The following is a 25,672-nucleotide window of genomic DNA, read 5'->3' as shown; positions in this document are numbered from 1 at the left end:
GTAGTTGGTAAATTTCGCTGCCAAAACAAGTCCGATCGAATTGTAAAATTTCGGTTAAGCATTTCAAGATTGAAGATCGGAAGCGGATTTGAAGAAATTGAAGTGTTCATACTTTAATACACTCCCGGATGATGAGAACAATGCTTTAGAAAGGTATGTGAGTGTGTGAGGAAGTTTTGGAAATTTGAAATTTTTAGGAAGTTTAAATTTTGCTCATCTTAAACTTGTAGGAGAATATTCGAACAGGTTCAACTTAAACTGGTAGAAGAATCAAGGAACAGGTTCAACTTTTGAAGCTTTATAATTTTTCTCTTTTGTCCATTGGAAACCCATAGCCAATCTCTAAAGGAATCTTCTCTGGTTATCTTGAACCGGTAGCCAATTCCTGAACCGGTTCAAGACTGCTAAATTGTTTAGGTAATTTCAATTTCTTGATCTGTTTTGATTCCCTTTTGGTCTAGACTTCCTTCCAAAATCCTATGTACGAAATTGACTTGTTTTCCTAGTACAATTAGGTTTTCAAAAATCTATAAAAACATGTTTTCTCAATTAGGATTTCACGATTTTTTGCGTACAAAATTTTGATTTAATTCAGAGCTATCTTTGTAGATTTTTATTCAGAAAATCAATCTAATTTTTCTGATTTTATTTTTGAGAGCACATACATAAACACAAGAGTGATTCAAGAGTTTTGTTCTCTATCTCATCAGAATTGGAGCATAATTGAAGATTCAAAGATTCCGAAAAGCATATTTATTTGTTCTTCATCAAATTCAGACCTTGAAGAAAAGGGGTGAAGCGATCACATTTTGAAATGGTCAAAGCATTCGTGGAGTGTTGTTTGATCTACCTACAACTCTTCTATAGAGATCAAGAGTAAGTCTGAGGCCGAGAGCTGTTGGACGGGGAATTCGCAAAGTCAGGGATTGTCAGTGATTGGTTTTTGGTAGAACGATAAGGTGTGAGTTTGAGTCAAAGTTCAAACATACTGGATCGTTTTGCGCTGAACTGCACAGTTCACGAGGTTTTTTCTATAACAATATATTGATTTATTCTGTCAATTGGGGATTCCTTGCTAAAAATCCTTGTATCATCTCTCAAACTTTATTTGTTTTACCTGCACTTTATTTTTGCCTTGTAGGGTTTGATTTTAGTTTTATTTCGGTAAAATTAAAATAAGTAAAAATTAGTTAAAAGAGTAAGTAAAACATATTTACCCCCTCTTAATTATTTATCCATATTATATTTCACAAACATTTTGATGTTTGCAACTCACATAAGGTCGAACACTTAACATTGATTCCTTTGAGTTACTAACAGAAATTTTATTTTATCATTTTCTTTTTGAAGAATAAAAGAAATAAACTATCAAACATTTAGTTCCAGTGCTATCTCTTATTAATTTTATTAAAGCTTCATTATTATTATTTTTTTTTTTGGGTAAATCATGACACTGTCCGACCCTTAGAGCACTCCATGACTAGACAGTCATTTCCTCCTACATGCATCAAACACTTTTAAAAAAAAAAATTGAAGATAACTCCAAGAAACTTCAAAATCTCGATCTGCAAAATAATGTGAAATTTCCTTGAATTCTTTATTAAGGTTTTAGAGACCACTTGAGAGCCACTACAAATGATACATTTCAAATGTCCAATATATAGCAGATTTTTTTTTTTTTTTTTTTTTTCCAAAATGCATATTTAAGAAAGGGCAAAAAAAAAATGTTAACGTACGACGATATATTAGAAAAATAATGGTTTGGCTATTATGTATAGTACCGCATTGAAATCCCAATGAGCAACCTAAAAAAATATGTCTCAATGACCACGTGGAGAATTGTCCATGTTTGAATATTAATTATAAAAAGTGGAATAATGTTTTTGAAATTAACGAAGAATAACACGTGATCTTTCAAATTGCATGCATGGATAAATAGGATAGTTCGTAGTACAAACTATGAAAGAACTACGAAAACCAATAATAAGAATAAATAATATGCACTGTTAACGTAGGAGTTACTGAAGCTCAGTTTCTCTCATGCCCATATATATATATGTATATAAACCATAAACCATAAATCAATCCAAAAAACAGTCGCCGAGAGTTCAAAAACCTCTGATCTATACAAATATATATATATATTCAGCTCTGTTGCAAAAATGTATGCAACCACCATCCCAGAATCTGACTCCGCCGTTCTCGAATCGATACGGCAGCATCTTCTCGACGATTCAGACATTTCTACAATTTTTCCGGCAATAAGTTCTTGCAATGCACCCAGTTATTGCCCGAGTTTGAGTCGCTTATTGCCGGAAAATATGGGAGAGATGATGTTGAGTGTGGATTATTTGCAAGATAGCGTGATTAATTTGGAGGGTGAGAATGCAATGGTGGAACCTGTGTTGGAGCGTGATGGTCAAGCGCCACCTGAGCGCAGACGATATAGGGGTGTGAGGAGGCGGCCGTGGGGGAAGTTCGCGGCGGAGATAAGGGACCCGGAAAGGAAAGGCAAGAGGATGTGGCTGGGGACTTATGAGACGGCTGAGGATGCAGCTCGAGCTTATGACTTGGCTGCTTTTAAACTGCGCGGCTCGCGTGCTTTGCTCAATTTTCCACACCTTGTCGGCTCCAATAACTTGGAGCCTGTTAGGGTGACTTTGAAACGGCGTTCACCCAAGCCGGAATCGTCATCTTCAACCTTGGAAAATGGCTTTCAGAAGTACAAGTTGACCAATTTTCAGAGAAGTTTCTGATTTTAGCTTTACTGGTTTAGGTGTAATGAGGAATTTTTTTTTTTTTTTTTTTTTAACTTTTTTTTTTGGGGGGTAGGACCGTAGGGGTGATATTACTTCAAGTTGCCATGAAATCCATCCTTCTAACTTTCAATAATTTGTAAATAAAATTGAAAAAACGAAGGATTTTTTTTTTTTTTTTTTTTTTCGGTTGCTGATAATATTGTCCCCATAATTATCTTTTCCAATGAAGGCGTTGAATCTAAGACTCTAGAGGTCTATTTGGCGTTCTTGTTAGAATGAAAAAATTGTTTTTGTTAGTAGAACCGTTTAAAAAATAATAATAAAAAAAAAGGAGGGTAAAAAGCATGCTTAGTTGTTGAATCTAAGAACTTTTAGATTTTGAACGTAAAAATGAACATCTAATACACAGTGATGTCAAAAAATAAGCAAAACCATAACCAAGTGATGCCCTTCTCTACGAGAGAGAATCTTATGAACATGCTGCAATTTGATTTATTTATGGTTTAATTTTTTTGGATTCAGAATCTAACAAAACATGAAATAAATTTTGATGATCCTACACCATAGGCCACCGTCATGGTTCAATCCAATCAAAACACATGTTCAAATTTCTTTGTAATTATCTCATTAAACTTTCTTAGTTGAAGAATTTTGATTGGCCTCAAGCGGACCATCTAATAATTACTCCCATCGCAAAGCAAACTAAATTGCATGAAAAAATAAAAAAACACACGCGCGCACACACAAGAAGAGAGGTGGCCAGGTTAAATCATTCGCATTACAACCCCATCAAATTTGAGGAATGAAGCAATTTAGATCCCCATAACACCTATTTTTATAATTGAAGAGAGTGGGATGAAGTGCAACATCATGAAACACAAATTTAACACTCTTGTGCATTGACTTGGTAAAAAGATTTAGCCACGTCTCACGATAAAAAAGCACATCATCTGATATACTCCAAGCTGACTCAAAAGGAATGACAATTGGGTTTAATACAAACTCACAATGTCAAAAATTCAAGCCTAAAATTGGCAGACAAATCAATTTAAAATAGATTAAAATCTCCAAAACCGGCAATCTGTTTTTTTTCCAGAACGCCATGAGCAAAACTGGCTAGTTGACTGACGAAGCATCCTAAGGATCCCACTCTACATCTCTTCAAACTATTGGGATGTCACCTCCTGCAATTTCCCAAATTATTCAACATAAAGCAAATCAGAACTGATCTTTGCTATCAGAGAGAGAGAGAGAGAGAGAGGCATAACCACCAACGGCTATAATTTAATGGTACTTCCTCACCTTCCTAGTAGAAAGCCGAGAGTTGAAGTCTTTGGAGCAAAGTGGGTGTATTTTAAACTAGGGAAAAAAAAAAAAAAAAGGGAGTAAGAGAAGCATCTCAATTCAGTTTTACATCCCCAAGTTCCAAGTTTAATTAGTTTTTTCCCTTTAAAAGTTCAAATACTTTTGGGTTTCTTCATATGATGTAGATTTTTTTCTGAAAGGTTAAAAGCACATCCTCATCCATAAAATTAATTTAGGGGAAGGAAAAAGACTGCAATTATGGATGCGCGTAAATGATGGAGTAGTTTGGGAGTCACAGCTACCAAACTATAAAAAATTGCATAGAATGCATGCCACATCTTCTTGGCATCTATGGTAGGGGATAGCCTAATTAGTGGCTAATAGACCAGGGAAATAAACACATTATCACGTGTATCATATTGACAAAAAAGTAAGCGTTGACCAAAAATTTCTTGGCTGTACAATCAAAAACTTAGTGCATTACCTCTTGTCGGCTTTCCTCATAACCATCACTCCAACTAGTTCATAGCAGATCTCCTCATGACCTCGGAAGCTGTCAGCCTGCTTACAGTGTGTAACTTCTGCTACAAAGTAAGTAAGATGCATTGATCACATATCCCGGTAATTTGATAAAAGACTCATTTGACATCTCCAATTCCACAAAGGAAAATGCTTCTCAAACAACCCAACTAACCAACACGAAGAGAGAGTGAAATAGGAATTGATGAAATGACATCACGTGGGAATCACATGAATATGGCTATTGGTAATTTTTCTTTCATATTGTTTAGTCAGCCTACTTTTTCAGCTTGAGTAGCATTACTCTTCTGCAAATCATAGCCACTGAAATTCAAATGAAATGGGTCATGATCTACCAGTTGGTCACATCCAGCCAACCTCGTTTTCTAAAAAATGCATCAGAGAAAGTAGTTTTAAGGTGAAAACCTTCCCCCCACCCCCAAAAAATAGTTAAAAATCTATTATTTCTCACCTGTTTATGCATGCACACTGACACATGTTGGACGTCACAAATATGAGATTGTTCATGCTGTTTAAAATAAAACTAACTTTATCTCATATCCCAGACACAGGACAGGGACAGGATCAAAATTCTACAAACCAACACTACATATGCTAAAAAAGCAAGACATGGACATGTTGACAGCACAGTGAAATATATTTTTAGACATATATGTCTCTTGTATGAGAGGGACATAAATTTGATTGACTTATTCAATTTTTTACAATAACTGCATAACTCACGATTATGAAGTTCCACAAATATTATACACAATTTTTTACACATGATCCTACTTTTTCCACCTTACTATATGCCCCTTCATTTTACAACAATAGCTTTACCAATATCAAATAGTGTTTGTTGCTTCATGCATGTTAGACTTTCTTTGGCTATGAATCTATGATACACTATTAATTTTTTGTCGTCTTAATTTTTTTAGGCCAAATGGATCATGTCTAGCATGTTTCCATGAGAGCTGAGGTGTGTCTAGTCCGGCACAGTGTCCACAATCACGGCTTTCCTTACGAAGCATCCTTACTACATTAATGCACATTCTGAACCCTGTATCCTCTGCCATGTAATTGCATCATTTAAAATTATTTAACTGTTCTTTCTAGTAAGACTTATTCTTTTTGCCCTTACAACCACGTTTCTTCTTTATAACTTCAACCACGTTTCTTCTTTTTGCCCTTACCATGTAATGACATCATTTAGAATTATGAGACTTGCTCTTTTTGCCCTTACAACCACATTTCTTCTTTATAACTTCAAGTGAGAAAAATGACCATACCTTTGAATGCCTTGTAAAGGGTCTACTTTTGTCATAACCCTAACACCCAGACCAAGATATGCACTCAAAATATTGACTGATACTGATTTCTGGCAAGGGACAACAGAGCAACATTAACAAAGAAGAGAAAATTTGATTTAACTGACCTTGTGGGAGAGCGACATTTTTACTTCTTCCATTCTGTCTTCAGCATCCTTTCTGTGTTTCTTGTCCAACTCAGTCATGGTATCTGCCCATTTTATCTTCTCTTGAATTGAGATAAGTACATTTTCTGATGTAGCCATCCTATGTTTTCAATTAAAATGAATATTAAATAGAAGACACATAGAACTATCTTCAAAACACACTCCAAAAATTGAGACTTGCACAAGCAGAATACAAAGCAAGGTTTTCTGTTTAGAATGTAATTTTTTGGCGTTTACCAGATTTATAAAAGAATGGCAACATTGCTTGAAAACTTGAACCTCCAAATAGTATATGATGAAGGTTAAAATATTGTCAAGGGTCATGAAAGGCACTCATTCACAGAACAAGAAGAAGATGGAGTCAGAGCAATACAGAATGACAAAGTTTTGGGACATACTCTGTGTTTGAATTGGATGGATGCCAATGCAAGGACAAATTTGTCAATTACATAAGAACAGAGGTCTCTTGGCCTGATCCCTTCCGTTGATGATTAATGTTTAAACAAACCAATCTATATTATAGCCTTCACCTACCTACATGTCTGATAATTGCAGCTTGCTTGCACTAATGATCTGAAAACCAAATTGACTTCAAAACAAACACATGAACCCTGTCAGCCAAATAGGATTCCAGCTTTCTTCGCTGCCTTCCTTTTGCAAGCATGTATTAATTTTCTTTTCTCACCCCCACCACCACCCCCCCCCCCCCCCCCCCCCCCGGAAAAAAAAATCTTTTTAGGGACTGGGTAAGTAGAGAACTTGAGGGTTTTCAGCTTATTGGATATGCCGCCTTGTAGAAATGCACCTATATATACTATAGCATCATCAACATTTCTATATGAGGAAATTTATCAATGAGTATTTCAAATATTGATGATTATCGAAGAAGGCTAGCACTAACATGTTAAACCAATTGACTTTGCACATCTTTGCAAATTAACCTTTCTACATCAGTAAACATGCCCAAACGTACCATCTTCCAGGCTTTAAAAAGATCTAGGAGCAATGCTGAATAGTGAATATAAAACTTCCAACTGAGCAGTGCACAAAAATAACTTAGCCCAGTTAAAGTGATACATATATGCAAATTAAATAACAGAGAAAAAAAAAAAAAAAAAAAAAAAACAATTCAACAGTAAATGAAATACTTCACCCACTAAAAGCAATCCACATTTAAAAGAAAAAGAGAACAGTATTTCAGTTAGCATAACACTTCCTAACAAAGAACCAAAAACTAAACTTACACTAAATAATTTGAAACAAAAGTTATGGCGTCCAGTGACTGCTACACCCTGAATTCTTTTTTATAAATAAATAAAAAAAAATAAAAAAAAGCTTACAAAAAAGTTTCTCAAATAAATTGAAACACTATAGTATATGTTTTAGAGTTTTGGCCATCTTTGAATTTAGAAAAAGATGCACACCACTTCAGAATAAATGATGATATACTAAATACTGGAGAAATGCATTTATGAAAAAGAAAAAAAAAACTGGAGAAATTAGAAACATACATGAATTTCTAAACATTAACGAGAGAGAGAGAGACTCAGATAGGAATCTTACTGCACCGTGAAGTAGAGAAGTAGCCATTCACCAACAGGCCAGTGGCCTAGCGGTACCAAGCCCCTACTTCCCAAAGGGAGGTCAGGGGTTCAAGCCTCGGTGGAGGCATGTGTGGGTGAGTACCAACTAAGAAAAATAAAAATAAAAATAAAAATAGAGAAGTATCCAGTCATGGAATAATAATTAAAGGACAGCCACAGAACCTTTTACAATCGAAGATTAACAAGTAATACTCCCTCCGTCTCATATTAGTTGTTCACTTTTGCTATTATAACTTTTTAAGGGGACATGCAATTAATGCATTGGTCCCTTTTTAAAATTTCCCAGTTGTTAGGTATATTTCTAAGTTGAGAGATTTTTGAAAACTTAAAAGGTAATTATGGAAAGAATGCATTTATTTTGCTTTCACTTTTCAAATGAGACAACTAATTTAGGACATCTAAAAGGAAAGAGGGACGACTAATATGGGATGGAGGGAGTATGAGATAATGACCTCCAGTGATGAAATCCATGTAGTACTCTGAGTTCATATAAATAACACAAGTACACAACTAATACAATTATTATTATCTTACTCTCACAAAAATGAAGATCATACACCTACCACTTCTTCATTCTCTTAGTGCAAACTTTTGACAAGACATTCTACAAACCTAGATCACCAAAAATTGTCTAAAAACCATTCTTATCTAGCCATATAAAGACAGAAGCATGCACAGACAGATAAGTACATTGCACAGCAACAAGTCAAAAGCATGTTTCCGGCAAGATAGCCTCTCCACATCTGATTTCAAATCAGCCAATCAGGTCTGCAGACGAATATCTTTTTTTTGCACCAGAAACACTACCTCATGAACAAGCCATAGACTAAAGTGATGACTAATTATTACTTATAAAAAATAAAAATAAAAATAAAAAGTGATGACTAATTATGATACTCCAACAGATAACCAAACATTTAATGAATAAATGAGCAAAGAGTTTATATGAATACAATTTGAATTGAACTGAGATATTACCAGTTCGTTAACGTTTGTATCATATTCCCCAGTTGTTCAGGTCTCAGGTCCCTTCCAGCTGCAAACTGCACCTACACCTCAAGAAAACAAATAGATTCCATACGAACTAGAGGGCTCATAACCATACAATATTGGACCACGAAATTGAAAGAAATAGATAAAGCAAGGTGGAGACAATGAGTTCAGACCTCAAAGCATCTTCGAAACTGATCCAGCTTTCCTCTAACTATGCCCTACCAAAAAAAAAAAAAAAGAAGAAGAAGGAGAAGTACAGAAGTCAGCTCAGTTTTATAATGTTTTTGCTGATAAAGGAGCAAGCAAAGTAAACTAATTCCAAAAAATAGAAAATGTGAATCATGGACTAATTACTAATAGATAGGTTTTCTACATTTAATGACTAGACACCCTTAGTTACATTGCAGTAAAAGAAAACATGTACATGGGAGGAGTTTTAATACTACTTTCCTAATTTATTGACAATTATGCAGATTTTTTCTAGCTACTGCACAAGTATTCATCAAATAAATTGGAATACCTACCACATATATGCACTCATTGATAAGAAAATCTTCAAGCTCGCGTACATTTGTAACATCTAATTCCTGCATTAGTACATCATAGGGAAGTACCTGGGGAGAACCCAATAGTTAAAGATTGAGAATATGAAGCAAAAGTCAGAAACATGAATCTAATAACAAATACTTATGGATTGACTGTCGTCAAAAATATTCTTACAAGTTGCATGAGCATCGAATGAAAGAAGAATAACACAAAACCAAGGGCTCTATAACAGGTAACGGATTTGTGAGATGAAATATAACAACTCTAAGTAAATCGGCTGATGAATATAAAACAAATACTGTACTTTAAATGGTGCAGTACACAGTTAAAGGTGTAATATATACTGTATGCAATTTAGAAAAATAATCTTAAAATGATATCATGTATGACCAAAAATGTTCTTATACCAACTGTTGCAGAACGTGAAGGAAAGAAGAAAATGAGAAGCCAGGAGGATAGAACTATGGGATGAGAGACGGATGGAAGAGATTAGACTAGATAAATATAGCAAATGAGGTAGGCAGAAATTCGGAGGAGACGAAAGGAAAGATTTCTGAGAAACCCATATCACGTATGACCGAACATGTTCTTATACCAACTGATATAGAACGTGAAGGAAAGAAGGAAATGAGAAGCCAGGAGGATAGAACGAGGGGATGAGAGACGGATGGAAGGGATGAGACTAGATAGATAGAGCAAATGAGAAAAGCAAAAATACAAAGGAGAAGAAAGGAAAGATTTCTGAGAAACTCACAATAATTATCAATATCAAGGCTAAATATTTTGATTACATAAGAGCCTTTTATTAGACAACATTAGAAACAAACTTTAAGAAACTCCAAAATAATAAAATACAACAATAAATCTAAAAGTTAGACCTTATAAAAAATAATAATAATAATAATCCTAATTTTATCCAATCTCTAATTTTATCTATCCTTGTCTCTTCTCCAAAAGTAGAGGTGAATCACATGCGGCTCATACACAATTGAGTAATGAACAACCCCTGCGGTAGGTCTTGAAGAAAATTTTAAATTTTGTCTTCAACTAGCTTAGAATCCCATACATAATTTCTGGTGTTTCAACAAGTTTTTATATTTTAAACTTTCATCCAACTCCAACTAGGCATGATCAAGATTCTCTAACATGGAAAAATTTAGTTGATCGTTATAGACCAATTGGCTTGGTCACCATGCCAAAAGTAACCACCTTGTTAGTCACATTGTAAAAACAAAACCCAAATCCCAATCAGAAAGAGTAGCATAAAGTTCTTTAAAAACAACTTTTCCATAGGCCTATATTAACCCGAGCAGTACAAAGTCCCACATCACACAATCAGTCAAGCAACTTGACGTATTCAAACAACCTACCGTCATTACTGATTAAAGAACAACTTGAAACACTTGAAGACAAAATACCTTGTTTGTCTCAGCCAGAGTGAGCACAGTAAGTTGTTTTAGCTTGAGGATTTGATCAGGCACTAATTGCAGAAGCTGACCAGCATTACCTAAAAAGCGTCCGTACAAATTTTAGTCACAAAACATCTTTCTCAATTGCACCTCAGTTAACCCACTTTTAGTAGGAAATCAATAACATTTGACTATTACTAAATTAAATATAAAAAAAATAAGTCTAAAATTAACCGTTTACATGTTAAATTCTATATTCATCTTTATAGAAGCAATAAAGCCTATTGTGTACAAAGAATTTAGTTTGCAAAAAATACTCATTGAAAAAATCTTTGTGTGGGTGTGGGTGTGGGTGTGGGTGTATTTTTTTTTCTTTTTTTCTTTTTTTTTTTTTTGCCAAGTAATCCTTGTCTTATTGGATTGCTTTGCAATTCATTGAGTCATACAGCATGAGCCATACAGTGAATCTGATCATAGATCAAATCAGTTGGGTACTCACTAATTTAAAAGATGTTAACGCATGTATGTTCTTTGGAAAGAATTGAAGTAATTAAGAAAATAACTAAAATAATGTAAATGTAGGATGATGTTCCAAAACATTAGGTGGGTTTTGCCCACAGAATATTATCCTTCTCATTTCTCTTTTAAATCGTTGAACTATGAAAAACATGTTCTCTTACAATATTCTTGACAAGTTTCTGTACCAGAAACTTAGTAAATTCCACTCTAAGTACTAGCATCAATACCTTAAGTTGCAATGACAGTGGCAACCGGTATTATACAAGTAAAAGACACAAGGGACAGTAAAACATCACTTCAACACCACAGTATTGCAAGGGACCTATTGTCTTATGTTCCATTTGTTAAAGGCAAGTGAATTATGCAGTATATGAGAGGCAAAAGAGAGACAACTCTCTTGGAAATGGGATAGCAAAGCGTGGGATGCAACCCCCACACTAAAGTGGTGCATTTGGATTGAAACACTGCAACCGATAACCATGACACAATTACAATCCCAACTAAGAGTCTATTGCCAATGAAAATAGTTAAAATAAATAATTAAACAGCATATTGAAGAATGTAGAGTCTATTGCCTGACCTTTATGTTGAAAAACTATTATGCATGAAATAAATGTAGAGAGATTAGAATCAAAAAGAATAATACAACAGTCAGATGCATGATTAACAAATAGAATACATCAAAGAGCATATTGAATAATAGATATAAATTATATATGCATGTATATGTGTGGGTGTGTTATAACAAACTCTTTAATGCTTACTCTTGTAATCACTCCATGTACCATGGGCAAACAAACGAAGAAGATCAAGGTATACAGAATTCTCAGTTCCCTGAAGCTGCATTTAAATTCACTAGTCAAACCATAAATTAGGCAGACATGTCAAATGAAATTAAAACTTGTTCAAGTATTATGCAGAACAACCAATGTCGAGAAATCAAAATTACTCTCTGTTCCATTACCAAAATTGTGTGTACGAGATTCATACTATGAGTAATTAAATACAAATTTGGTAAACAAATCAAAGAATACTAGGTTCTTCTTTTCTGGGAGTTCACTCAATTAAAGCAAAACAAAACACACGGGTTTGTAATTGTAAGTGTGTGTGTGTGAATAAACGATGAACAACATTTGAGACCTCGAGAATGTTGGGAACGGCAATAATCTCCGAGAAGGCGAAGAGAGAAGGATGCGAAGTGGCTTCAACGACGACGTTGGCAAGAGACGAGCCCCTGTGGTTCGAGGCTTGCTTGACAAAGTACTCGATGTGCTCTGCTTGGTTCTGTTCAATTTCCATCTTCAAATAAACCCACAAAAAGTGAAAAAAAGGAAAATAGAAAACAAATGATAAATTAGGTATGAAAAGGGTTCGAAAACATTGGGTAGAGAGAGAGAGAATGATACAGTTTGGATTTGATTCGTAGAGAGAGAAACAGATTAAAACTGAGAGAATAATGTGTATTTTTCAGTCCTGACTTGAGCCTTTTGTTGTCTGGTTCACTGCTTCGCCGTATAGGTGTGTGTGGGAGTGGCATTTGCTAACTTGAGCCGGAGGTTTGTTAAGTCCCTCCTGATCAGACGGATCGACGAAATGTACCACTTTACCAGCAGTAAACCCGGGATCGTAACAATTCACGCGATGATGGGTCTTTTTTTGGGATTAGTGTGCACAGAGAGAGAGAGAGCGGTGAAAACAAACATCGCGTCGGGGTCATAATTTAAGTCCAAAGTTATTAAACAGTGCATTAAAATTAAATTATTTTAATATTTAAATTTAAATAAGTGAGTTAATAATGGATTCCCATTTTAATTCGTTAAAACAAAACTCTATTTTCTCTATTTATTCTCTCTCTTCCCCCTCCTCAGATTTCTCCTCTTTTTTTCCTTTTCATTTTTTTTCACCCTTTCTTTTTCTATCTACTCGACATTCTCTCTTTCCCCCCTTTTTTTTCTCTCTCCTTCGTCTCTCTCTTCTCCCTTTTCTTTCTCTCTACCCACTCCTCTATGCCTTTTTTTTTTTTTTTTTGTAACTCTCTCCAACTCACTCTTCCTTCAACTTGTTGTTTATTGTATAAAAATAAATGACCAACAATTAAATAAAACTCATGCTCAAAACTCTTTTTTCTATATATATATAATCAATATTGTTGAGTAAGTTGTATAATAAATTTTTCCAAAATAAAAAAGAAATTTTTTTTTGTAACGCGTCAAATCTAAAAATTTATGTAAGAACAAATTTATTCCTATTATTTTTTATTATTCAACGATCAAAATACCTTAAACAATTTGACTCAATATAAATAGACTAATAATGATTAACTCATTACTGACTTTTCCATTCATTATCAACCCATATCCGGTCCAAACCCACCCAATTACCATCCCTATATTGAAGTATACTCCGAAAAGATTATAATTCCACAGTGACAAAGGATTTGGTATTCCGGTAGCGTGGAGGATGTAATATCCTACTAACAATGGTTAATTGTTATTTTGGATTCTTTGTATTCAATGTTTTTCTGCTTTTTAAAATTTTTTTAGATGGGCTTACTAGCGTCATGTAACACATGGAAATTTGAGTGTTTAATCGACACATTCCCTTTAGTTATACTTATATATAAATTATGATTAATAATGAGCTTGCATATCTGTATAAGTAATTTCCTTTTTAAAACAATTTACTATATATTTATATCTATACTATTATTAAATGTGTAAAGTGTTTCAGTGTTTAAAATTAATTCAAATTAACAAAATATAAAAAGAGTTTAATTCAAATTATAAAAACCCACATTGGTTTTAAGTAAAAATGATATAAAAAGAGTTTAATTCAAATTACAAAGTCCCACATTAATTTTAAGTAAAAAAGATTACATGAAAGCTTCTTATAAAATTATAGAACTAAAGAAATAATAATCACACCTTCTCGCCCTTTTGGTTAAGATCAAGTGTAATACTAAATATTTTTAGGTCGGTCTTTTGACTAACCTTTCTTGATCTTTTATCAAGTATAGTACTATTTTCTCAGTCTTTGTGCAAAGAGTTTTATTATTTATTTATTAATTGATATAAATTCTATAAAACTCAAAATTACCTAATAAAATTAAAATTAAAAAAATATAAAAAAGTTTAATTCACAATAAAGAGCTCTCATTAATTATTATATCACACTATATAAATTCTATATGTATATTTATACTATTATTAAATGTGCAGAGTATTCATTATTTTTTTATTAATTGATATAAATTCTATAAAACTCAAAATTACCTAATAAAATTAAAATTAATTCAAATTAACAAAATATAAAAAGAGTTTAATTCAAATTACAAAGTCCCACATTGGTTTTAAATAAAAAAGATTACATGAAAGCCTCTTATAAAACTATAGAACTAAAGAAATAATAATCACACCTTCTCGGACTTTTGGCTAAGATCAAGTGTAGTATTAAATTTTTTTGGGTTAGCCTTTTGCTAACCTTTCTTGGTCTTTTGGCTAAAATTAAGTGGAGTACTACTTTCTCGGTTTTTGTATAAAGAGTTTCAGTATTTATTTATTAATTGATATAAATTCTATAAAACTCAAAATTACCTAATAAAATTAAAATTAATTCAAATTAACAAAATATAAAAAGAGTTTAATTCAAATTACAAAGTCCCACATTGGTTTTAAATAAAAAAGATTACATTAAAGTCTCTTATAAAACTATAGAACTAAAGAAATAATAATCACACCTTCTCGGCCTTTTGGCTAAGATCAAGTGTAGTATTAAATTTTTTTTGGTTGGCCTTTTGCTAACCTTTCTTGGTCTTTTGGCTAAAATTAAGTGGAGTACTACTTTCTCGGTCTTTGTATAAAGAGTTTCAGTATTTATTTATTAATTGATATAAATTCTATAAAACTCAAAATTACCTAATAAAATTAAAATTAATTCAAATTAACAAGATATAAAAAGAATTTAATTCAAATTACAAAGTCCCACATTGATTTTAATTAAAAATGATTACATGAAAGCCACTTATAAAACCATAGAGTTAAATAAATAATAATTACAACTTCTCGGCCTTTTGGCTAAGATCAAGTGTAGTAATAAATTTTTTTGGGTCGGCCTTTTGGGTAACCTTTCTTCTTTTGGCTAAAATCAAGTGTAGTACTATTTTCTAGCCTTTGTGTAAAGAGTTTCAGTATTTATTTATTAATTGATACAAATTCTATAAAACTCAAAATTACCTAATAAAATTCAAATTAATTAAAATTAACAAAATATAAAAGAGTTTAATTCATAATAAAGAGCTCTCATTATTTATTATATCACACGATATAAATTCTATATCCATATCTATACTATTATTAGATGTGCAAAGTATTTCAATATTTATTTATTAATTGATATAAATTATATAAAACTCAAAATTACGTAATAAAATTAAAATTAACAAAATATAAAAAGAGTTTAATTCAAATTACAAAGTCCCACATTGGTTTTAAGTAAAAAGGATTGCATGAAAGTTTCTTATAAAACTATACAGCTAAAGAAATAATAATCACACATTCTCGACCTTTTGGCTGGGATCAAGTGTAGTACTAAATTTTTTTGGGTTGGCCTCTTGGCTAACATTTCTTGGTCTTTTGGCAAAGATTAAGTGTAATACTACTTTCTCGACCTTTGTGCAAAGAGTTTCAATATTTATTTATTAATTGATATAAATTCCATAAAACTCAAAATTACCTAATAAAATTTAAATTAATTCAGAGTTTAATTCACAATAAAGAGCTCTCATTAATTATTACATCCCACAATATAAATTCTATAAAACTTAAAATTACCTAATAAAATTTAAATTCATTCAAATTAACAAAATAAGTTTTTATTTATTAATTGATATAAATTCTATAAAACTCAAAATTACCTAATAAAAATAAAATTAATTTAAATTAACAAAATATAAAAAAGAGTTTAATTCAAATTACAAAGTTCCACATTGGTTTTAAGTAAAAATGATTACATGAAAGCCTCTTATAAAAGTTTCAGTGTTTTAATATTTCAGTATTTATCTATTAATTGATATAAATTCTATAAAATTCAAAATTACCTAATAAAATTAAAATTAATTTAGATTAACAAAATATAAAAAGAGTTTAATTAAAATTAAAAAGTCCCACATTGATTTTAAGTAAAAATGATTACATGAAAGCCAAATAAAACTATAGAGGTAAATAAATAATAATCACACCTTTTCAGCCTTTTGGCTAAGATCAAGTGTAGTACTAAATTTTTTTGGGTCGGTCTTTTGGCTAACCTTTTTTGGTCTTTTGGCTAAGATCAAGTATAGTACTACTTTCTCGGCCTTTGTGCAAAGAATTTCAGTGTTTATTTATTAATTGATATAAATTCTATAAAACTCAAAATTACATAATAAAATTCAAATTAACAAAATATAAAAGAGTTTAATTCACGATAAAGAGCTCTTATTAGTTATTATATCACACGATATAAATTCTATAAAACTCAAAATTACCTAATAAAATTAAAATTAATTCAAATTAACAAAATATAAAAAGAGTTTAATTCAAATTACAAAGTCTCACATTGGTTTTAAGTAAAAAGGATTACATGAAGGCCTCTTATAAAACTATAGAGCTAAAAAAATAATAATCACACATTCTTGGTCTTTTGGCTAAGATCAAGTGTAGTACTAAATTTTTTTGGATTGACCTTTTGGCTAACATTTCTTGGTCTTTTGGCTAATATTAAGTATAGTACTACTTTCTCGACCTTTGTGCAAAGAGTTTTAGTATTTATTTATTAATTGATATAAATTCTTTTATTTATTAATTTATATAAATTCTATAAAATTCAAAATTACTTAATAAAATTCAAATTAATTCAAATTAACAAAAGATAAAAGAGTTTAATTCACAAAAAAGAGCTCTCATTAATTATTATATCCCACGACATAAATTATATAAAACTCAAAATTACATAATAAAATTAAATTAATTCAAATTAACAAAATAAGTATTTATTTATTAATTAATATAAATTCTATAAAACTCAAAATTACCTAATAAAATTAAAATTAATTCAAATTAACAAAATATAAAAAGAGTTTAATTCAAATTACAAAGTCCCCATTGGTTTTAAGTAAAAATGATTACGTGAAAACATTTTATAAAACTATAGAGCTGAAGAAATAATAATCACACATTCTCGGCCTTTTGGCTAAAATCAAGTGTATTACTAATTTTTTTTGGATCGGCTTTTGGCTAACCTTTTTTGGTCTTTTAGCTAAGATCAAGTGTAGTACTACTTTCTCGGTCTTTGTGCAAAGAGTTTCAGTATTTATTTATTAATTAATATAAATACTATAAAACTCAAAATTAATATAAAAGAGTTTAATTCACAATAAATAGCTCTATTTAATTATTATATCCCACGATAAAAATTCTATAAAAGTCAAAATTACCTAATAAAATTAAAATTAATTCAAATTAACAAAATATAAAAAGAGTTTAATTCAAATTACAAAGTCCCACATTGATTTTAAGTAAAAAGGAATACATAAAAGCCTCTAATAAAACTATAGAGCTAAAGAAATAATAATCACACCTTCTCGGCCTTTTGGCTAAGATCAAGTGTAGTACTAAATTTTGCAGTATACTACTACTCACACAAGCTTTAGAGCTACTGTTGAAAATTCAATCTATAATCAATTATGCTTGACCAAAATATCCATATATTAAATTATTTGTCAATTTTCATATTTTTTATTTAATAAAATCGTTGATGTAAATGAGTCGTGAGTTTATTGCTGTAAGCCACACTAAAAATGATATCTTGGAAAACAAAATTAATGCATCAAACGACAGAGATCAATCAATATGCAATAACCAACCAAGTTGGAAAAGTAAAATACAACAAAACCTCTCCTAATTTGAGAACCCCAAAGCTCTAAAACTTACCACATGTTTCCTCTGTAATAAATTACTAAATTATAATAACAATAATTACTTAATAAAATTCTAATTAACAAAATATAAAAAGATTCTAATTCACAATTCAAATTATACTATACTACTCTCATTAATAAAATCCTATTCATAAAAAGAGTTTAATTCACAATAAATAGTTTAATTATTATATATCACAATCAATAAAGAGTTTAATTAAAATTCAAATTATACTAAAATTCAAAACATATAATAATTAAATTTTCAAATATAATATTTATTAATTGATATGTAAAATAAAATAATTTTTCCAAAACTGTATCACAAATTAACGTTTATTATGAGTTTCTTAATAAAATTAAATCTAATTAGACAATGATATATTTAAAGAAAATAAAATAAATTTTATAAAACTCTATCACAAATTACTTATTTTATTTTCAATAAAACTCCATCACACTAGACAAAGATATATTTAAACAGTTTCCATAAAATTCCAACACAAATTACCTATTTATCTATTTATTGTGAGTTTTTTTAAAAAAGGAAATTTAATTAGACAAGTATTATTAACGTAAAAAATTATTTATTAATTGATATAAAAAGAGATTCAAAAGAGTTTCTATAAAACTCTAACGCAAATTACTTATTTATCTATTTATTATGAGTTTTTTTAATAAAAGTAAATCTAATTAGAGAGGAATTATTAAAATAAAAAATATTTATTAACTAATATCAAAATAATTTTTAAAAGAGTTTATATTAAACTCTAACACAAATGACTAATTTATTTATTTATTATAAGTTTTTTCATAAAAGAAAATCTAATTAGGCAAGAACTATTAATATAAAAAATATTTTTTAATTAATATAAAAAATAAAATAATTTTACAAAAACTCTATCACAAATTACCTTTTATTATTAGTTTTTTTTTTTAATAAAAGCTAATCTAATTTGACAAAAATTATTAAAATATAAAAATATTTCTTAATTCATATAAAAAGAGTTTTAAAAATATTTTCTATAAAACTCTAACACGTATTACCTATTTATCTAGTTACTATGAGTTTTTTTAATAAAAAATATAATTAAACAATAATATATTTAAAGGAAATAAAAATTTTCTATAAAATCTATCACAAATTATCTAACTCTAAAATTTACCTAATAAAATTCAAATTATTCTATTTATGTATTTATTATTATGAATTTTTTAATAAAAGAAAATCTAATTAGACAATAATTATTTGTATAAAAAATATTTATTAATTGAGATATAAAATAAATTAATTTTTTTAAAACTCTACCACAAATTAACTTTTATTATGATTTTCTTAATAAAATAAAATAAAATTATATTTAAAGAAAATAAAACAATTTCTATAAAACTATATTACAAATTACCTATTTTTTAAAAAACTGTACCACAAATTAGGTTTTATTATGAGTTTTCAAAAAAAGAAATCTTATTATGAATTGAGAAAATTATTTATTAATTAATATAAAAAGAGGTTTTCAAAGAGTTTTTATAAAACTCTAACACAAATTACATATTTTTGTATTTATTATGAGTTTTTTTAATAAAAAGAAATCTAATTAGACTAGAATTATTAAATTAAAAAATATTTATTAATTGATATAAAATGAGTTTTTAAAAGAGTTTATATTAAACTCTAACACAAATTACCTATTTATTTATTTATTATAAAATATTGATTAATTGATATAAAGAGAGAAATTCAGGGAGGCATAGACCCAGAATTATAGAAGCTCCGCCAAAGAGTTTCAGTATTTATTATTTTTATATATAATAAAAATCTAGAAGCTCTTTCAAATAGTTTCAATATTTATTTATTTATTTATATAAACAAATTTTATTAAACATGCAAGGAGTTTCAGTATTTCAGTATTTATTTATTTGTATAAAAAATATTTATTAAATGATATGAAAAGAGTTTTTATAAAAAAAATAAAATAAAATAAAAACTCTGTAAAACTCTAAAATCTACCTAATAAAGTTTAATTTAACCTATTTATCAATTTATTATTATGAAATTTTTTAATAAAAGAAAATCTAAAGTTTCAGTATTTATTTATTTATATAAAAAATATTTATTAAATGTAAAACGAATTTCAGTATTTCAGTATTTTTTTATTTATATAAAAAAATATTTATTAAATGATATGAAAAGAGTTTTCATATATATATATATATATATATTTATAAAATTCTAAAATTTACCTAATAAAATTCAAATTAACCTATTTATTTATTTATTATTATGAATTTTTTAATAAAAGAAAATCTAATTTTCAGAGTAAAATACAAAAGCTCTGCCAATTTGTTTATTATTAAAAAATTCATAATAATAAAAGAAAATCTAAAGTGTTTCAGTATTTATTTATTTATATATAAAATATTTATTAACTGATATAAAAAGAGTTTTTATCAATACTATTATTAAATGTATAAAGAGTTTCAGTATTTAAGTATCTATTTATATTAAAAAAATATTTATTAATTGATATGAAAAGAGTTTTTATAAAATAAAAAAAATAAAAAAACTCTATCAAACTCTAAAATCTATCTAATAAAATTTAAATTAACCTATTTATCTATTTATTATTATGAACTTTTTAATAATAGAAAATCTAATTAGACAATAATTATTAATATAAAAAATATTTATTAATTGATATATAACATAAAATAAATTTTCTAAAACTCTAGCACAAATTAACTTTTATTATGAGTTTCTTAATTAAATTAAATCTAACTTGATAATGATATATTTAAAGAAAATAAAATAATTTTTATAAAACTCTATCACAAATTACATATTTTATTTTCAATAAAACTCTATCACACTAGACAAAGACATAATATTTAGAGAGTTTCTATAAAATTTTAACACAAATTACCTATTTATATATTTATTAAGAGTTTTTAATAAAAGGAAATCTAATTAGACAAGTATTATTAATATAAAAAACTATTTATTAATTGATCTAAAAAGAGGTTTTAAAAGAGTTTTCATAAAACTCTAACACAAATTACCTATTTACCTATTTATTATGAGTTTTTTAATAAAAAAAATCTAATTAGACAAGAATTATTAATATAAAAACATTTATTAATTGATATAAAAACAGATTTTAAAAGAGTTTCTATTAAACTCTAATACAAATTACGTATTTATTTATTTATTATAAGCTTTTTAATAAAATAAAATCTAATTAGACTAGAAAAACTCTATCACAAATTACTTATTTATCTATTTATTTTGAGTTTTTTAATAAAAGGAAATCTAATTAGGCAACTATTGTAAATATAAAAAAAAATATTTATTAATTGATATAAAAAGAGATTTTAAAAGAGTTTTTATAAAACTCTAACACAAATTACCTATTTACTTATTTATTGAAATCAAATTAGACAATAATTATTAATATAAAAAAATATTTATTAATTGACATAAAAAGAGTTTTTAAAAGAGTTTCTATAAAATTCTAACACATATTACCTATTTATCTATTTATTATGAGATTTTTAATAAAATAAAATATAATTAAAGGAAATAAAATAGTTTTTATAAAATCTACCACAAATTAATTGTTTTATTTTCTATAAATTTATATCACATTATCTACAAAAATATTCTCCTAGTATAAATAAAATTTTCATATAAGATGAGGGGAACTTGATCCCTTTAATAATAAAACATAATATATAATTTGAATACGGAACTGATATTGGAGTTCCATCAAAATTGTTAGGCACTTAACTAAAAGTCTTGTGGTTGATGTATGACATAATTCTAAACAATTAGATAAGTCCATTTTTTACCGGAATGAAATATATTTTTGGATGAAAACAACGCACACAGAAAACCCTTTTAACTTCTAACTTGTGGGACTGTGTTAGTTTCGGGCTGAAAACTTTCATTTAGTGTTCAGAAATCGCATTTTCTTATCTATTATGAGGTTTGATGATTATTTGGGAATTTTTGTTCGAGACCAAAACCAATTGGATGATCTCAAATTTTATATTTAGAAGTTTTCATTGATTTGGTTTCTTACTATATTTTTTAGGCTTATTTTTATTGTTATTTTACTTTATGTTTTTAGTTTTTTTTATTCTAAATATGTATGTGACAAAAATTAACCTTTAATTAATAATATTTCAATTGATTTGCAAACTTTCTTCTACTTTGTGGATTCAAAGTATTCCATGTGAACGATTTCATAACTTTCACTGCGTCAGTAACGAGTCTTCAAATGAGCAAAGTGGATGTGTGTGAATAGTGTACGGGTTTCTTGCCAATAACAAAAAAATAAAAAATAATCTTAGGCACTCCAAACTCACTTTTTCTTACAATGAAATTACTAAAGAGTCCATTTCTCAAAGACAACTAGGTTCTTATTTTTTCAATTCCTGTTTAAGGTCAGGACTCTTGGGGCCAAAATGAATATATATATATATATAGAACAGATGACTTCAAAGGTGAATAAGTCTGCCCCACGTTAATAATGAATTCCAGTATGTATTAACTTTTATAGTTTTTATTTTGGGAGCTTCAAAACAAGAGTTGGTTAATTAATCATGGAATATGAAGGGAAGGAATTGCTAATACTAGCATTACTCTTCTTGCACAACAGCTTGCACGACAGATCTAAGAAATGCTAATCCTAGGCTAAAAAGTTGGTTAATTAATCATGGTTCAATTTAAGGTTTTTCTAAAAATATGATATTACCAACAGGCCTGTAGCCTAGCGGTATAAGGCTTCTACTTCTCAAAGGGAGGTTAGGGGTTAGCAGTGACGGACCCAGAAAATTTGGTGAGGGGGGGCGAATTTTTAATTTGTGGGTACAAAATTATATGATGGGTTTATTTTTGTAATTTTAGTAGGGTTTTTTTCATAAATTTTAAAAAAAATTAAGTATAAAATGAAAAAAAAAAATCAGTGGGGCAAATTATAATTATAGTGGGGCATCTTCATAAATTATCAAAATTTGAAGTATAAAATGCTAAAAAAAAAAGAATCCAGTGGGGGCGAATTGTAATTTTAGGGGGGGCATTTTCATAAATTTTAAAAACATTAGGGTATAAAATGAAAATATTAAAAATTCAGGGGGGGCATCTGCCCCCCCTAGTCCCCTGCTGGGTCCGTCCCTGGGGGTTAGAACATTCATACACTTGGATTGTGCTTTGTATGAAGATTAGTGATTTAGAAGTCTTCATATGGGTGAGATACAGTCTCTTGCCAAATTTTTGACAAATAAGTACTAATTTTTTTTCACACTTCTGCATCTTTACCGTTCATATTCTATGCAATTTGATTTCTCCATCATGCTACTTTTCATGACTGTTAAGGTTTTTAGTGCTTATATGATATCAGCAATCATGACTAGTTGTAACAAGGTCATTTGTCCCGCATCAGATTCAGATGAAAAAGTTGTTGAGTATAAATGATTGAATAAATGGATAAGAATTCACCCGTTATAGTTAATATCAGAATCAAACCCAATCCGGTCCTCTAATAGGAACCAACAAAAAATAATACCTTTGTGTGTTTGACTATAATACATAATTTTAAATTTTTTTTGAATTTTTTTTGTTAATAATATATATATTTTTAAGTACCAAACCTTTGTTTGCATGACATAACTTTGTCTTTTAATGTTATTATCGTTGGGAAGAATTTTAATAAACAACCTGCAAACGTAGAATATAAAAAATTATGCTTTATAATACATGTAAATTTTTTTATAAGAAAAGAAGTTGGAATCTAAGGATATTAGTATAGCAATTCATTCACATCTCGGACCATGCCGGATATATATCCCATAGTCCAAACAACTCTGTACCAACCCGATATCAAATCTTAATCGCACTTTGCAATAACCAATAACATTAATAAAATGTACGACTGCAAAATCAACTTCTAATACTAAAAATTGTTTAGACAATGCAAAAATGTTTGTGTGATTTAAACATAGTTCAACAAGTACTCTTTATAAACCTGACCCTAACACCTTTACCTATCAACTATAAGCTCAGCTGAAACTAACTTCATCCTTGTATAGACACCTTTCTATCTAAATGATGGCTAAAATGTATTAAAATCAACTACTAAGAACTCTCCACCTATATCTACAAACTTTTATGCTCTTTTAAGAATTCTTTTAAATCTATTAAATTCTACATATTCTTTTTCTTCTTTTACATCACACTCCACAATTCTCTAAACAAATGTTATGATACTCTATAACGTAACTGTCTTTATATGGACATTATGCAAAGTTCCTCAGCTCGGCTACTGCCAACGAAATTGTAGCATTTTAAAGTCCTTGCACGTGATATGTTTTAGATGTTAGGGTTAATTACAATGACATTTCTTGAGATTTGTCATAATGACAACCATATATAAGTTGTGCATTTTTGGAACATGACACCCCCAATCAAAAGTATGATCCAAACAAGGCCTTAAAATGTTTGAAAAGACGACATTGTCCCTTAATATTTAAATTATTTTCATTGTAAAAATATCAACACTAGTAAAAAGTCATTTTTGTCCACCAATCATCTCTCTAACCAAAGTCCATTTCTCCAGAAAGGTCCAACTAAACACCACCACCACGCCCATCACCGCCACCAAGCCATAACATCACTACAATTTGAAAGAGAACTAAAACAAACAGTAAAGATGTTACATATATATGTTTAGAGAGACAAAGAAGGCTAACAATGGGAGTGTCCTTGATGCTAATGTGAAGCAAAGGGTTAATGGTGTTAACGTGCACCAGGGTGAGTGGAGCACACATAGCACTGAGCAACAATCTCATATTAAACCGCTTGTAAGCATTTAAAGCCACCAACGGCGTTCTAGACAATTTGCCCTTCATCCAATGCCCTAATCCTGAACCGACCCAAGTCTAATCCTTGACTTAATTGTCATTGAGATCTGGATTCCGGACGCTTTATCAACGATGTCAGTGTCACCTCCACCGGCCTAAAGCTTTCGGATCTCGCCATTAACGGCTTATGACTCGCTACGTGGTGGTGGCTCTTCCTCTAGCAAAGCAAGCTCGACAATGGCGACAAGCTCCTAGCTGGACTCTTCTTGCGAGACCTCGTCGGAAGGTAGTCCTCGAACCACCTCTTTTCTCAGATCCGAAAAGAAGCCTTGTTTTTTCTCCATCGTGAAACCCCAACTCTAACAGTGAGTTTAATGGTGCTAGTGGTGGTGGTTGTGGGGTGACGTTGCGATGGTGAGTATAACTCAATTATCTATGAAAGCCCTAATATCCAATTTCTCCTCACACCATTTCCTACTACGCCGCACTCTTACCACCGAAGCCGTTAAGATTGTAGAATCGCCCAATCAAGTGAAATGGGGCTATAAGGAACCAAAAATCGATCACCCCTCTGGGTCAGTGGTTGCCTAATATCACCGTCGACACTTACGTCGTCCTCCTTGGACTCGTCTGTAATAGAACCTCCATTTGGAACGGGGCCATCATTGGGGGCGATCTCAACAAGATTATAATCGATTTCTTCTCCGATGTCCAGGTGAAGTGTGTCA

General features: G+C 29.7%; 2 protein-coding genes and 1 pseudogene across 3 annotated transcripts; 2 read left to right on the top strand and 1 right to left on the bottom strand.

Annotated features, from left to right (window-relative positions):
* Positions 1-2,162: 2,162 nt before the first annotated feature.
* On the top strand, positions 2,163-3,068 carry LOC132278252 (ethylene-responsive transcription factor 2-like). Its single transcript, XM_059780054.1, has one exon. It carries the CDS (start codon positions 2,163-2,165, stop codon positions 2,754-2,756), a length of 594 nt encoding a protein of 197 aa, XP_059636037.1. The 3' UTR covers positions 2,757-3,068.
* Positions 3,069-3,553: 485 nt separating this feature from the next.
* LOC132276441 (COP9 signalosome complex subunit 7) lies at positions 3,554-12,685 on the bottom strand. Of its 2 annotated transcripts, XR_009470882.1 has the most exons (11): positions 12,538-12,685; positions 12,272-12,430; positions 11,896-11,971; positions 10,622-10,710; positions 9,182-9,271; positions 8,831-8,875; positions 8,643-8,713; positions 6,022-6,160; positions 4,549-4,645; positions 4,062-4,118; positions 3,554-3,943 (listed from the first exon to the last, which is right to left on the bottom strand). XR_009470882.1 is itself a non-coding variant. In XM_059777864.1 (9 exons), the coding sequence occupies exons 1-8, from the start codon at positions 12,428-12,430 to the stop codon at positions 4,583-4,585; spliced, it is 732 nt and encodes a 243-aa protein (XP_059633847.1). In that variant the 5' UTR covers positions 12,431-12,673; the 3' UTR covers positions 3,554-3,943; positions 4,549-4,582. The 2 variants fall into 2 exon arrangements, 1 of the variants encoding a protein (XP_059633847.1); XM_059777864.1 differs by lacking the exon at positions 4,062-4,118 and having other exon boundaries at positions 12,272-12,673.
* Positions 12,686-14,863: 2,178 nt separating this feature from the next.
* LOC132280251 (U2 spliceosomal RNA) lies at positions 14,864-14,936 on the top strand (annotated as a pseudogene).
* The last annotated feature ends 10,736 nt before the right edge of the window (positions 14,937-25,672 follow it).

This window comes from Cornus florida, unplaced genomic scaffold, assembly GCF_030987335.1.
Source record: "Cornus florida cultivar Cherokee Brave unplaced genomic scaffold, ASM3098733v1 CherokeeBrave_3.0.0_Hap2_Chr10, whole genome shotgun sequence".
In the NCBI taxonomy this organism is placed as follows: Eukaryota; Viridiplantae; Streptophyta; class Magnoliopsida; order Cornales; family Cornaceae; genus Cornus; species Cornus florida.
Note: the sequence above shows the minus strand (reverse complement) of the source record. Positions and strands in the feature narration are given on the sequence as shown.